At 40.1% G+C, this 15,928-nt stretch overlaps 2 protein-coding genes across 5 annotated transcripts; one reads left to right on the top strand and one right to left on the bottom strand.

Annotated features, from left to right (window-relative positions):
- Positions 1-5,496: 5,496 nt before the first annotated feature.
- On the bottom strand, positions 5,497-9,199 carry LOC137170642 (golgin subfamily A member 6-like protein 22). 4 transcript variants are annotated; one of them, XM_067574168.1, is made up of 4 exons: positions 9,029-9,199; positions 8,148-8,219; positions 8,004-8,058; positions 5,497-7,179 (listed from the first exon to the last, which is right to left on the bottom strand). In XM_067574168.1, exons 3-4 carry the CDS (start codon positions 8,020-8,022, stop codon positions 6,005-6,007), a joined length of 1,194 nt encoding a protein of 397 aa, XP_067430269.1. In that variant the 5' UTR covers positions 8,023-8,058; positions 8,148-8,219; positions 9,029-9,199; the 3' UTR covers positions 5,497-6,004. The 4 variants fall into 4 exon arrangements, with proteins under 4 accessions (XP_067430269.1, XP_067430255.1, XP_067430260.1 ...); XM_067574154.1 differs by having other exon boundaries at positions 8,148-8,190; XM_067574159.1 differs by having other exon boundaries at positions 8,148-8,187.
- A 1,878-nt stretch (positions 9,200-11,077) lies between these two features.
- Positions 11,078-14,852, top strand: haus2 (HAUS augmin like complex subunit 2). Its single transcript, XM_067574145.1, has 7 exons — positions 11,078-11,207; positions 11,522-11,599; positions 12,667-12,765; positions 12,878-12,947; positions 13,739-13,871; positions 14,093-14,201; positions 14,363-14,852. The coding sequence occupies exons 2-7, from the start codon at positions 11,522-11,524 to the stop codon at positions 14,474-14,476; spliced, it is 603 nt and encodes a 200-aa protein (XP_067430246.1). The 5' UTR covers positions 11,078-11,207; the 3' UTR covers positions 14,477-14,852.
- Positions 14,853-15,928: the final 1,076 nt, after the last annotated feature.

Below are 15,928 nucleotides of genomic sequence, written 5' to 3'. Positions count from 1 at the left end.
CGAGCTTTTTAATCCAAATAATCGGTTGATCACTGTAACTGTGATTATATAAGCGGTTTCCACTGTATAATGTTAGTGTTATATAGCCTATCCTCTTGTCTTTTCCTCACTTAAACCTAAAGTTAGTGAACATTAAGCAAGTAACAAACAAGTAACAACTTGATAGCTCGCTGCATTGACCATCATTTGCCACAAATTCATATTGTACATCTTTTAAATTCACTCTATCACTACTTACTATTTCACTCTGTATATTATGTTTATCTTGGTAAAGTTTTAGCCAACATCTTGTCACAATTTCAGTAGTTTCTGACTAATCATTCCAGTCTCTATTGTGGGCTCTGAGTGGCTCTCCCAGGTCCTAGAGCCTGGCATTTTAGGTATATTGTGAATTTGGAGACGCAATGGCACAGTTCGATGGACTTTAATGAAAATGAATGAGAAAAAGCTATTGGTGATTTAAACTAATAATGAATATTTATTTCAGGGGGGGCTTGAGAAAATTTTAGGGGGGCTAAATCTGACAGAACTGACAGAACAGCAAGCAGGAGTGCAGGCAGGCATCTAAACAGAACAAATGATCCAACAAAGACTGAACAGAAAACCAGGACTTAAAAACCGACCGAACCAACGCGGAGATGAGGGGCAGGTTGGGAGATTGGTAGAGAACTAGCAATTATTTTGCACATATCAGTCTGATCACATGAATGATTCATATGTATAAAACCTTTTTTCATGTCAACCATTAATAACTGACCCCTGGATTATGAGCTGCACTTCACAGATAAGCCGGTCATGTGTTGACCTTTGACCAGAAGAAGAAGCAGGAGAGGACGAGAAAAAGCAATACACACACACACACACACACACACACACACACACACACATATGTATATACTGGGCTTTACTGTCTCACACTGACTCTGACTGCTTTCTTTATATGAACTAAACCTCTTCATCCGTCTCTGTCAGAACTCGTCTTTCGACCAGCTGCTGGCTCAGGCAGCGGAGGTGGAGAGTTTGTCCAGTCAGGTTCTCCAGTGGAAGGAAGTCCGCAGCAGCCTGCTGAGTGACAGCTCTGCATGATGAGCCCCGACGCCACACCTTCATCATCATCCTCCTCCTCCTCCTCACAGTGTTTGCTGCACCAGGGTTTCTGCCAGTGTTTTGCCCTGTCTGAGTTCACATCCTGGCTGCTCCTGGATCAGATCCTTACATACAACACAGAGTCCTGGAGCTGATATATGAATACTGGAACAATAATATATGAACTATAGTTTGGTTATAAGTTGATTAAATGCATATTTATTTTGCACCATGTCAGCTTGATATATTAGACATTACAGGTAGAATTGAACACTCTTATGTTTCAGTTTGTATTACAGAACCTTTTACATGGATCATTTAATAAAGAATGTGTTTTTTTTTTTGTATTTCTGCCACTGAATAAAAAGTGTACCATTTATAATACTGCTGCTTTACTGGTCAAAAACTACATCCTGAATATTAACATGTACACAGCTGCTCTTCAGCTCACACAGTCCAACAGAGTTTCAGTTCATGTTTAATGACATCGGCTGACTGGGAAAATCATTCAGGCCACTTGTAGTGTGAAATATAGTCCCAGTCAGGCTTTTTAAGTGGAGGTCTGAGAGTTCCCACTAGGAACAAAGACTTGATTTCCTGCATTCTGGTGGATTTTAGTTCATGTGAATAACAAACTAATGAGCAAACAACTGTTTAGTACAATGTTCTGTTATGAAGCTCAAATAAAACCAAAAGGTGCATATCATTAAGGAGGAAAAAAACTAGAGCACAGCACCTTCAGAAGAAAACATGAATGAATCTCTACATTGTTGGAAAGCAGGACTTGGCAACCTGGGGATTCGAACCCTCAACCTTTAGTATCCCCAGAAAAGGCGACTCACTGACTGCACCACTGGGGAGACGTAATACATCTCTTACTCTCATTTGACTTGTATGAGTGGGGACGTTTACATGCACACTAATATTCCACTATACAGGTCATGTAAACAGCATTTTCTGTTTGGATATTTCGAATTAGGCCTTATCCCAAATAAAGCATTTTCTGATTAAGACATGTGGGATATGCTGCTATTATTCTGGTTTTAGGAGCATTATTTGGATATGAATGCAGCTCATTCGGCCCTCTCGCCTGTTTACTCCTGTGCAGGTAAAATAAGCTGCTGGAGCAGGAAGGCAGACAGAGGAGAGGACTGAGGGACGAGTGGAGAGATGTTCAGAGTGAGTCTTCTCCACGCTGGAGACGGACGAGTTTAGTTATTATCCTGACTGACGCACCAAAAACACTCAGCAGTGTAGTGAACATCATGGGACAACCGAGGTACTGGATGTGTCTGTAACTGTACTGAGTGTTGCTGGTTCTGATCTGCATGATGTTAACGTGAGAGGCATTTAACTAATGTGGCTAATGTGGTTTAACTAAGGCAGTGGCTGATTGAGAGGGGGGGGGGGGGGGTCACAAGTGAGAAAATGTGAGAATGGAAGCAGATAGTCTGTAATGTCCACAACAGAGAAACACAGCCATGAAAAGAGCAAAATTACCCCCAAAAAGCCCAGCAAGCTCTGGAGGAGGGAAGTGTCAGCAGCACGAGGAGAAAGAGTCCAACAGCAGCTCAGAGTGACTTTCCATTACAGGACACAGAGGAAGCAAAAACAAGACATAAGAGACGGACGTGATTTACTGGTTTGTCTGCTTGGTGTGTGTAGATGGTGTGATGTGTGTGTTGTTTTTGTACTTGGTGTTGAATTAACATTTTGAAACTTTTCAAAAATCTCAAGTCTCATTTAGCAGCATTGATTTATTTGATAAAGGGACAAATTAACGTAAAACAGGATCGTTGGTAGTGTGAGTGGAACGTGGACCAGCATGTAGGTGTTAATTTTTTAGAATTAAAAAAAAATGTATTTAGCCATAAAAAGGAGAAACAGACTATTTCATTAGGTTTATCATTTAGGGTCTTCTGCAGATAATTATATAAACAACATTGTCATTTTGACATAATTTGTTATCATTTCCATTTCCGTTTGATATGAGTTCAGAGTCCAGAAGGAGGCTGGAGGCCAAGATCAAGGCAACACGGAGAGAAGTTAGTCAACTCTCAGAGCTACAGAAGGGTGTGAGGATGAAAGGGATACCTAGGGAGTACAACAAACTGTCTATACTATACCTGAGGCACTGAAGACTGCCAAGCAAAGGCTCACAGCTCTGGCTACCCACCTGAAGAGATACACAGGAGAAGCAGAAGCCAGGAGAATAAATAGGATGTTCTCCACTGAACCATCCGAACCAGTGGCAAGGTAATAACATGAGAACAGATCTTCCCAGGGCATCACATAACACCAATGCTCAGTGGCTAGTGGAGCAGTCACCCAAGGTCTGCAAGACCAGGCAGACCAACCTGTGCACCGCCTGGATTGACTACAAGAAAGCCTATGACTCAATGCCACACACTGGATACTGGAATGCTTGGAAATGTACAACATTAACAGGACACTAAGAGCCTTTGTCAAGCTGTGGAAAATGACAATTGCACAAGTTACCATCAAGTGCGGCATATACCAAGGTGATGCACTATCTATACTATCCCCACTGCTGTTCTGCATAGCCCTGAACCCCCTCAGCCAATTTATCTGAAAGAGTGGCTACGGGTACCGGTAGTACTGGTACCGGTCCACAGTGGAACAACCATCAGTTACCTCCTGTACATGGATGACATCAAGCTGTATGTCAGGAATGAGCGAGACATTGACTCACCGATCCACCTCACCAGGATCTACAGCAACGACATCAGAATGTCATTCGGACTAGATAAGTGTGGTCGGATGGTATCGAAGAGAGGGACGATGAAAAGAACGGAGGGGGTTGAACTACCAGAAGGCAGCATTGCAGATGTTCAGGACAGCTACAAATACCTTGGGATCCTGCAGGCAAATGGGAACCTTGAGGAGGCCACAAGGAAGTCAGCCACAGCCAAATACCTACACAGAGTAAGGCAGGTCCTGAAAAGTCGGCAGAATGGGAAGAACAAGATACGAGCCATCAACATGTACGCCCTGCCAGTGATCAGATACCCCGCTGGTATAACAAGCTGGCCAATGGAGGAGATAGAGGCCACTGATATCTCGACAAGGAAGCTCCTCACAATGCATGGAGGGTTTCATCCCAAGTCCAGCACCCTGAGACTGTACATTAAGCGGAACGAGGGAGGCCGAGGCCTGGTGAGCGTCAGAGCCACTGTCCAGGACGAAACAACCAACATCCAGGAATACATCAGGAAGATGGCCCCCAAAGATGAACTGCTAAGTGAATACCTCAGGCAGCAGAAACCCGATGATGCAGAGGAGGAGGAGGAGGAACCATCATGGATGGACAAGCCCCTACACGGCATGTACCACCGACAGATAGAAGAAGTGGCTGATATCAAGAAATCCTACCAGTGGCTGGAAAAGGCTGGACTGAAGGACAGCACAGAGGCACTGATCATGGCAGCACAACAACAGGCACTTAGCACAAGATCAATAGAGGCGGGGATCTACCACACCAGACAGGACCCCAGGCGCAGGCTGTGCAGAGATGCTCCTGAGACAGTTCAGCACATAATAGCAGGGTGTAAGATGCAGGCAGGAACAGCGTACATGGAACGCCATAACCGAGTGGCTGGCATAGTGTACAGGAACATCTGCAATGAGTATCGGTTGGAGGTCCCAAGGTCACAATGGAAGACACCTCCTAAGGTGGTTGAGAATGACCAAGCCAAGATCCTGTAGGACTTCCGGATCCAGACTGACAAACTGGTGATGGCTAACCAACTGGACATTGTGTTGATTGACAGACAACAGAAGAAGGCAGTGGTGATAGACGTAGCAATCCCAAGCGACAGCAACATCAAGAAGAAGGAACACGACAAGCTTGAAAAATACCAAGGGCTGAAAGAGGAGCTAGAAAAGATGTGGGGAGTGAAGGCAACAGTGGTGCCAGTGGTAATTGGAGCACTGGGGGCTGTGACCCACAAACTGGGAGAGTGGCTCCAGCAGATTCCAGGTACAACATCTGAGGTCTCTGTCCAGAAGAGCACAGTCCTAGGAACAGCTAAGATACTGCGCAGAACACTCAAACTCCCAGAACTCTGGTAGAGGACCCGAGCTTGAGGAAGACACACCACCAGAGAAGGTGAGAAGGAGATATTTATATATATATATATATATATATATATATATATAAATACAGGCACTAACACTACACAACAACTCTGTGCTCTGAGCTGAGAGAGGAAATGCTTTTCATAATGTCAAAATTACAGTTAGTTGGGGTTCCTTAAAATATTTTTAATTATTTTAAAAAATTATATAAAACATCTGTGTTCATTTATCTGATGAGCAGTTTAAATGATATTCATGCTTGTTCAATATTTGAATGAATATTTGAATTGAAAGAATGAATGAATTAGATGCTGCAGAGAAAAAAAAGTTTTAATAATGTAAACATTTAATTTCACTGATATACAAACATCATGTTCTTCATATTCAAAAGAAAACAAAAATAACAAAATTTCTAACAAACCAGCACGAAAGGAAAAAAATCAACACAGCATAAAGATCGTCTGCAGATTGAAAAGGTTTAGTCTGAAACTGCAGCTCATTGTTCCTTCTTATCTTAAAATACTGAACTTAACAAACCAAATCTCTAATCTCTCTCAAGTAAAGGATAAAGTTTATCTTTTAGTCTAACTCTGACATATTGGACTAAAAATCAGAAGACAATAAAAGTTTGGTTGTCATTTGTCCCTAAATGCAGCTACTGGCCCCTAAATTCTCACTTTAAACTACAGCTGATACAGAGCTTCACTTCCTCACCGACTGCACCAAACATTCAGAAATAAGAGATCAATTTCTTCACAAAACAGCATCAAATATCAAGAAAAAAATCTTTCATCACACAAATGAGGGTAAACTTCCTACATCATGAGAGAACGCAGTAGCTCTTATTCCGTTCCTCATATTCTTGTTTCTGAGCTGTAAGTTCCTTCATCTGTTTCTCTTTGAATTCATTAAACTCTTTAGCTTTCTTTCTGGCTTCATCTTCATACTTCTTCTTCACAGTCTCCAGTTTTTTCTCATAGTTCTCCTCTAATTCTTTTCTCTCTTTCTCCTCTTGTTCTCTTCTGATTTGATCTTCTTCCTTTCTTTTCTTTTCATATTCTTCTCTTTCTTCCTCATATTCTTCTTGGAGCTTTTTTAATCTTCTCTGTTCCTTCTTTCGTCTCTCTTCATCTTCTTGATTTCGTTTCTCCCACATTTCTTTTTGTTTCTTCTCCCAGGCCTCTCGTTCTTCTCTCATCTCTTCTCTGCTCTGCATCAGCTCTTTATCAAGGTTTTCTTTTTCCTCTGATTCTAACTTGATCTTTTTCTCTAAAGCTGCAAGTTTTTGTTCCCACTCCTGTCTTTGAATTTCTTCCTCTCTTTTCCTCTTCTTGTCTTCTTCTTCTCTCTTTTCCTGTTCTTTCTTTCTCTTTTCACGTTTTTTCTGAATCTTTTCCTCCTTCTTCTGAAGTTGTTTCTCTCTCATTTTTCTCTCCTGTTCAATTTCTGCTCTCTGCTGTTCTCCTCTGATTTGATCTTCTTCTTTTCTTTTCTTTTCATATTTTTCTCTTTCTTCCCCATATTCTTCTTGGAGCTTTTTTAATTTTCTCTGTTCCTTCTGTCGTCTCTCTTCATCTTCTCGATATCGTTTCTCCCACATTTCTTTTTGTTTCTTATCCCAGGCCTCTCGTTCTTCTATCATCTCTTCTCTGCTCTGCATCAGCTCTTTATCATTTTTTTCTTTTTCTTCTAACTCTAACTTGATCTTTTCCTCCAAAGCAGCTAGTTTTTGTTCCCACTCCTTTCTTTGAATTTCTTCCTGGTTTTTCCTCTTCTTGTCTTCTTCTTCTCTCTTTTCCTGTTCTTTCTTTCTCTCTTCACGCTCTCTCTGAATCTTTTCCTCCTTCTCCTGAAGTTGTTTTTCTCTCAGTTTTCTCTCCTGTTCAATTTCTGTTCTCTGTTTTTCTATTCGTCTTTTCATTTCCTCCATTTCTTCTTCATGTTTTCTTCCAAGTTCCTCCCTCTCTCTCTTCATCTCCACTTCCTCCTTTATTGCTGCCAATGACAAAAGTAAAATTAAACATGCTATCAAAACCTGACAGAAAAACTTTATTTCTCAGAACTGAAGGAGAAATAATAAAGACTGATGACCTCAACATTAAACTATCGTACTGTTGAGGTATCAAGACACTTTCGTGTTTTTGTGCTGATAAATGTTAAAGTTATCATTAAAAGAAAACACTTCAGGCTGCTGATTCTCCGGTCAGCCAATCGTAAAGCTTCAAATTCATTTCATGCCCGAGACTCTAAAATCTACGATTTTGATTGAAATACCATCATCTACAGTTCCATAAAATAACACAAATAACATAACATAATGCAAAGACAATGATTCAAAAAACATGCAAGTACGCGGTTTCAGCTATAGCAGCGTCCATAGCAACCACCATAGCAACGATAGAAAACCTGCAGTGAAAAACTAAACATCATATACATTCACTGGATGAATATTATGAAGATAAATTACACATTTCTCACTAGAAATGTTTCAAAATACATTTTAATGTTGAAATCTTAAATCTTAAAATATTGCATATTCCTCTGACTATAAAGGAATGGCAGCCATCTTGTTTGTTTGAACAGACAGAAACTTGACAGTCACATGATGTGGACGCAGACCAGTAGAACAAAAAAAGACATCTATCTATGAATCAAAACGTGTAAAGACATACACACACACACATATATATATATATATAGATATATATGTGTGTGTGTATTTACACTGCATTGCCTCAAGAAAAATGCAGTACAGTACTTGAGTAAATGTACTTAGTTACTTTCCATCACTGGGACTAATAAAGTCTGACTGAACTCACCAGATCCTTCAGTCGCCATAATCTACTCTGCTGGAAACATCAGAGACTGATTCAGCTGGAGGGGAGAGAAGAAGAAATAAAGCTCATTAAAGTGTTGAGGTGACATGAAGACGTGTGTCTGAGGACAAACATGTGGATACTTACTGGTGTCAGAGTTTGTGCTCTGTGTTCTCTTTGAGGAGTTCTGCTGAAGAAACGTAACAACATCACAATCATCTTGAGATGAGAATAAAAACATCAAGATACAGTTTGGGAAAGATGAGGTCATAATTAAACAAATTAGTGATTAAAACTGTGATGTTTGACAGTTTGAAGGATTTTATTTTCTTGCTCTTTAAAATCTAAAAACATGAAAAACACGAGAATGAAATCAAAATATATATTAATATGTATTGAATATTCAAATAACATAAAGAGCAACAAATTGTTTTTCACTCTTTAGCCAGAAAATATTCTACTGTATGTAGTTTATTTATTTATGTATTTATTGGGACCATGTACAGCGTTAAACATACATGTTACCATTTCATGTACTGTAGAGTAGTTTATAGCTCATTTATATATTCTAATATATGTCTTTCTGTCTTTGTGAGGACATTTTGTTGGTCACTGTTTCAAAGAATAAATGATGTCAATGAGTGTCCTGACAATTGTAGAAAGACAAACCCGTGTATGTGTGTGTTCCTAAAATAAAGGGTTTAATATAAAACATGTTTTAATTCTGATGAAGCTGAACTCGGGAAAAACTTTTGTTTCCTTTTAAAAGTGATCGATCTAAATGTCCGTAAATGAAACTTTAATGAGTTTTAACCTCCTGATTCTGTTTTAGACTCTGAAATGGCGGAATTACGGCCGACTGACACGATGCTCTGACTGCACTTCAAGTAAAAACAGAAAATCTTCCGGACTTTTCAAGCTCGTCTGTCCGTCAGTTTAAAGTTAGTGAACAGAAAACTTTGCAGCTCAGTTAGTGATTAACTGTGATAAATTAATACAACAGTAAAATGATCTGAACAGAAACTCACCTGATGATGTTGAATTTTCAGTCATTGATGTCAGTTTGTGTCTTTTCTGCTTTTCTTTCCTCGGTGAAATTCTTGATGCAGCATCTGAAGGTAGACTCTGTGTGTAACAGCTGACCTCTTTATATAAAGTCAATGGTGTAGATGTATCGCAGAACACAGAACATTAATTACTGTCAGATGCTGACTGATCCTTTTAAAGAAGTTACCGCTGATTGGGGGGGGGGGGGGGGCTTAATGAGTGATCAACCAGTTTAAATTTGTATTTGTGTGAACTGGCAAAATCTTCTCACCTGACTGGCCTTCAGTGGAGCTGCTGCCTTTTTAGAAGAAATGTCGTTTATCCATCTACATGTTGAGGAAATGAGGGATATAAAGTTGCGTTATGATCAACACAATTAGACCTTTTCACTGACATGAACTGATTGTAAACAATAATCTATGCCTACTGATATGAATGTTTTGAAATACTTAAGAGGAATATAAAAGTATGTAAAGAGCTGTCAATAACATTATTTATATCTCTTTCACTCGTTCACACTTTGGCTGGCTGGTTCGTCAGCTAGTTACAGTGGAAACAGCTTATAGTGATCACGTCTGTCTGGGTCAAATGAATCACTATAAGCGGATGATAATTCTAACCAATTTTTTTTCTTTTTCTTTGGTAGCAGTGGTAGCCTGAAAGTCGGTGAATGAGAGGAAGAAAACATTTTCTGATAGTTTCACGGCGGTTACAAATAAACACATCCAGACCCTGCACCTGCACACCCCTGATAACGGTGCCACAGCCGGTAGTTATGATATCATATGTGTATCATGGGAGTAAGTTAAAAAAAAAAAAATACTTACTGTAATTTTATTTTTTTCCTCCATGTTTTCATGTATGAAAAGACTCAAAATGAACACTGTAAGCACACAATTGATTACTACAAGCAAATTATTTAAACAGCATTTGTATAGGACTGATTCTGTCCCGAGCTTTTTAATCCAAATAATCGGTTGATCACTGTGACTGTGATTATATAAGCGGTTTCCACTGTATAATGTTAGTGTTATATAGCCTATCCTCTTGTCTTTTCCTCACTTAAACCTAAAGTTAGCGAACATTAAACAAGTAACAAACAAGTAACAACTTGATAGCTCGCTGCATTGACCATCATTTGCCACAAATTGATATTGTACATCTTTTAAATTCACTCTATCACTACTTACTATTTCACTCTGTATATTATGTTTATCTTGGTAAAGTTTTAGCCAACATCTTGTCACAATTTCAGTAGTTTCTGACTAATCATTCCAGTCTCTATTGTGGGCTCTGAGTGGCTCTCCCAGGTCCTAGAGCCTGGCATTTTAGGTATATTGTGAATTTGGAGACGCAATGGCACAGTTCGATGGACTTTAATGAAAATGAATGAGAAAAAGCTATTGGTGATTTAAACTAATAATGAATATTTATTTCGGGGGGGGCTTGAGAAAATTTTAGGGGGGCTAAATCTGACAGAACTGACAGAACAGCAAGCAGGAGTGCAGGCAGGCATCTAAACAGAACAAATGATCCAACAAAGACTGAACAGAAAACCAGGACTTAAAAACCGACCAAACCAACGAGGAGATGAGGTGCAGGTGGGGAGATTGGTAGAGAACTAGCGATTATTTTGCACATATCAGTCTGATCACATGAATGATTCATATGTATAAAACCTTTTTTCATGTCAACCATTAATAACTGACCCCTGGATTATGAGCTGCACTTCACAGATGAGCCGGTCATGTGTTGACCTTTGACCACAAGAAGAAGCAGGAGAGGACGAGAAAAAGCAATACACACACACACACACACACACACACACACACACACACACACACACACACACACACACACACACACACTACTTGGCCTTCTCTGCCTTCCTCTCTGCCAGCCACAGCTCTATAGACTTGCATGAATACAGAGCACAGAGGTCATCCATCCATTTATCTGTGTCTCTCTGTATTTACGTTAATAAAGAGGTTATTTACAAGTGACTGATGTAGTTTCCCTTCCGTCCTGAGGGGGGCGGCATCACGGCAGAAGCGCTCAATATTGAAGAAGAAGAAGAAGAAGAAACAAACCATCGGGCGGGTTCAGGTCAGCTGTGTCCGTGTTGGAGCAGATTCAGGAGTCGCTTCTTCGGTTTAAACGGTAAAAAGAAAATACAAACTGTTACAGAAGTGTTCGTGTTTCACTGTTCAGCTGTAGATCTGCTCACAGAGTCGCTGTTTCCGCCCAAAACTACACTTCAGGCTGTTTTCATGGACTGATGATAACCGACAGTTTAAATTTATGTCGTGCTCTGTTTTAATTTCCAGAGCTTTCAGACACAAATACAGTAAGATTTATATTGTTTAGGATCCACTCTTCGTTTCTTCATATATACAATACAACACAGAACAGACGTGTGACTGAAATGATGTTTTATATTAATGGTTTTTCTACTGTGTTTCTCTGTGTTTCAGATGGATTTGTGTCCGTTCTCAGTGACTCCAGCTGCCAGCCTGCTGGCCAGATGTGTCTCCAGAGGTGCTGTGACTCAGGTCAGACAGACTTACTGAAGCCAAACCACTGATTTATTAAGAAAAGCCGTAAAGTGGAATAAAAAACAGCTGTGGGGAGGTAATTGAGAATAAATGAAGGTGTTAATTTGTACAGAGACAAGTATATTTCATGAACTATAGCCTAAACTACGTACGAGACAGCACAAGACTCAACAATATATAAACATACTTTGCAACACTCAACAACAAAGTACCGTATGTACAAATCAGCACAAAATACAAACCTGCACCTGATATCTTTTTAAAATAAGAAACGTCACCAGTAATAAACTACAGACGCAGCTCACATGAACAAACATTAGCTGTAACATCGTGAAAAAGGGTTTACATTTACATTTTATTATTTTATTATTTTATCATTTTGCAGACACTTTTATCTAAAGTGACACTTACAGTAAGAACCAAAAGTCTGAGACCTGACTGTCATGTTCAGAGCTGCAACTAACTGTTATTTTCATTGTCAATGATCGATTAGTTGTTTGGTTTATAAAGTGTTGATCACTGCTGCACGAGACGACGTCCTCAAATGTTTTGTTTTGTCCACAAAGATATTCAGTTAACCGTCAGAGACTAAAGGAACCAGAACATATTCACATTTAAGAAGCTGCAATCAGAGAATTTTGACTTTTTTTCTTAACAATGACTCAAAATGATTAATTATCAAAATAGTTGCTGATTAATTTAATAGTTGGCAACAAATCGATAGATTGACTAATAGTTGCAGCTTGTTGTATCCGGCTCGTTCAGGTACATAAAGAAGGAAGTCCACACAGTAACAGCTCAAGTAAACAAATAATTTATTAAACTCAACGTAAGCAAAGTATGGCTGTCAGGTCCTAACCAGAACTATTTGTAACATGAACCAAGACTGAACTAAACAGAATCAAAACCCAAACAAAACCAAAGAGTGCCTGAAGGCATCAGTCTTCCAGGAGGACAGGAAGCAGAGGGAGGCCGACACAGACACTGACATGAGGCCTGAGGTCATCACAAGCTCTCGTCATGTCATCTTCTAACATGTCACTAACATGTTGTGTCTCTTTCAGGAGCAAATTGACTCCATCTCCTCCAGCCAGGGTCCCGTCTTCTCCTCTCACCTGCAGGAAGCTGAACAGCGAATCAGAGCGCAGAGACAGCTGGATGAGGTGAGCTGGATCAATGTCATCACAGTTAATAAGTGTATTAATGTTGGTGTTGTTTGGTGCTGCAGGTGTCTGTCTCTCACCTGTCTGTCTCTCTTCCTGTGTGTTGTTGCAGATGCGGCTGCAGGTGGAGCTGCTGCAGGTGGAGAAGCAGAGCGCCGACGTCACACACAAATTCTACCTCAGTGAGTGTTTGATGCTGCTGACGTCAGCTGATGTCATCACTTAATTGAACAAAGCACATATTAATCTCAGTCTAAACACAAATAAATACAGTTCAATAGTAAAGAGACATTCTCATAACTTACTGCTGCTTCTGGACTGTGTGGACCCTTTTAGTTGTTTCAGACACACAACTTTCAATACAATCAACTGTAATCAGAATCCAACAAATAAAATATTGACGTAAAAATCCAATACCTGAGGATGCATTTGCACCGCTGCATTACTCCAAAAATCAAATAATACCAGTTAAAACACAAAGAGCTTGTTTGGCTTCCCAGGAAGCTTCTTATTGGTTGAGGTGCTCTCAACCTGGGTCCTAGTGTCCCCCTCCTACATTTTCAAATGCATTTACTTTAACTATTATTTATACTTGAAACAGCTTTTAGTTCCATTCAGATCATCACATTCAGTCAGAGAGACGTGCTTTTAAATTTAAAGCATCTAAAGGGCTTTATCCTCTTATTAAATTATGAATTATGGATGCACTTTGCTAACCAAGCTAGCTAGCTAGCACTAGCGTCAGGGTTAGCTCCATCTTCTTGTCCAAATATGGCCACTGCTGGATCCAAAAAACCAGGATGGCGACGGCCAAAATGCCGAACTCGAGGCTTTAAAACGGGAGTCTTCAAACCAGTGGGTGACGTCACAGTGACTATGTGCATTATATTTTTACAGTGTTTGGCCGACACGGAGATGATCATCACATGTAGAGTAGTGACCTGTCTGTCTCACCTGTCTGTCTCACCCGCAGCAAAGCGGCTCCAGGCTTTGCAGGAGTTGTGTGGTCACCTGCAGGACGTCCTGAAGCAGCAGAACAGTCTGAGACAGAGACTGATGAAGCCGCTGGGTCGCACCAACCTGCCCGTCCAGGCTCACCTGCACAGGTAGCAACCATCTCTATAACCATCTCCATAGCAACCTCTGTCTGACACGGGCTGTAGTTTCTGCAGACAGCAGAAGATGAGCTTTGTGATGGATGTTTCAGGTGTGTGGTGGATGTTTCAGGTGTGTGATGGATGTTTCAGGTGTGTGGTGGATGTTTCAGGTGTGTGATGGATGTTTCAGGTGTGTGGTGGATGTTTCAGGTGTGTGGTGGATGTTTCAGGTGTGTGGTGGACGTCGTGAAGATGCTGCTGGACTTCATTGAGACGCTGGAGAAGAAGCTGAGCTCCGTCAGAAACTGTCCGGCTACCAGAGAACAACTCGCTCAGCTAGTGAGTCACATGACAAATACTGCTAATATAAATATATATATATATATATATATATATATATATATATATATATATATATATTTATACTGGGCTTTACTGTCTCACACTGACTCTGACTGCTTTCTTTATATGAACTAAACCTCTTCATCCGTCTCTGTCAGAACTCGTCTTTCGACCAGCTGCTGGCTCAGGCAGCGGAGGTGGAGAGTTTGTCCAGTCAGGTTCTCCAGTGGAAGGAAGTCCGCAGCAGCCTGCTGAATGACAGCTCTGCATGATGAGCCCCGACGCCACACCTTCATCATCCTCCTCCTCCTCCTCACAGTGTTTGCTGCACCAGGGTTTCTGCCAGTGTTTTGCCCTGTCTGAGTTCACATCCTGGCTGCTCCTGGATCAGATCCTTACATACAACACAGAGTCCTGCAGCTGATATATGAATACTGGAACAATAATATATGAACTATAGTTTGGTTATAAGTTGATTAAATGCATATTTATTTTGCACCATGTCAGCTTGATATATTAGACATTACAGGTAGAATTGAACACTCTTATGTTTCAGTTTGTATTACAGAACCTTTTACATGGATCATTTAATAAAGAATGTGTTTTTTTTGTATGTCTGCCACTGAATAAAAAGTGTACCATTTATAATACTGCTGCTTTACTGGTCAAAAACTACATCCTGAATATGAACATGTACACAGCTGCTCTTCAGCTCACACAGTCCAACAGAGTTTCAGTTCAGACTGTTTCAGATAACGAAGACAAACTGAGGATTCACACGAGAGACAAAAGTTAACAAAAATTTATGACAAAGAAGCAAGACTGTTGACCTCAGAAGGCTTTTATTTCAATTTGGGGTTTTGTTCTTTGAGTTGGACTCTGAAGCAACATCTGCAGATAGACATAGCACAAAAAGTAAGGAAATTTGTGTTTAGTAGATTATTTCTTTGTTGTAACAATGCTTCTTGGTAATAAATCTTATACCGTTGGAAAGCCTGTTTATTTCCCTTTTAAATGGTGCCACATTTGTAAGGAACATGCATTTGTGGGATGAGCAGCAGAGCTGAGTATGTGAGTTGTGCCCATGAAAAATTTGCCAAATCTTCTCTGCCAATGCCAAACAGCTTATTCAGCCATTGACTCTTGTTTGGTGTTTGGTGGATTGGATGATTGAAGTTTGAAGAAACAAGACATGTTGGCAATTTAACGATTGATTCATTTAACAAACAGGAGCCTCAGTAGCAGGTGGAAGAACCATACACAGCCACAACAGCCTGGCACCTCCTCCCCATGCTGGTCACCAGCTTTAATCTATTAAAAATTATCACTGAGTTTGGTGTAGCGGCTTATTCTTAACGAGAGAACGAGCTGTTTCTGGATAAAATACTTGAAGACAGTGATGCCTTTTTATCACAGATACTAACACGACACACATGAATACAGATGATCGAAGTTTATGGTTTTATTTTAGTTTTTTCTTTTCTTTTCTTTTAGTTCTCTGGATTCAGACTCTACAGCAGCGTCCCTGAACGCCTCTTACAGAGCGGTCAGACAGCGACACCCAGCGGTAGATTGTTGCAACTGCAGCTGAATTTATTTGAATTAAAACAAAACTAACAGTAAAATCACAGCTTTGTTTTTATTTCATACTTGCTTTGGGGATGTAAACGCATGTTTCCCTGCAAATAAAATAAATAAAGCCTGTTTGAACTGAACATTGAATT

This window comes from Thunnus thynnus, chromosome 2, assembly GCF_963924715.1.
Source record: "Thunnus thynnus chromosome 2, fThuThy2.1, whole genome shotgun sequence".
Lineage (NCBI taxonomy): Eukaryota > Metazoa > Chordata > Actinopteri > Scombriformes > Scombridae > Thunnus > Thunnus thynnus.
The sequence above is the reverse complement of the archived record's forward strand: the minus strand, read 5'-3'. Positions and strand labels throughout refer to the sequence as shown.

Bases quoted from the DNA above. Each gene is read 5' to 3' on its own strand.
- haus2 (XM_067574145.1), top strand. From the start codon at position 11,522: ATGGATTTGTGTCCGTTCTCAGTGACTCCAGCTGCCAGCCTGCTGGCC. The intron at 11,600-12,666 runs GTCAGACAGACT...TGTCTCTTTCAG, and splicing joins CCAGAGGTGCTGTGACTCAG to GAGCAAATTGACTCCATCTC. The intron at 13,872-14,092 runs GTAGCAACCATC...TGGATGTTTCAG, and splicing joins GTCCAGGCTCACCTGCACAG to GTGTGTGGTGGACGTCGTGA.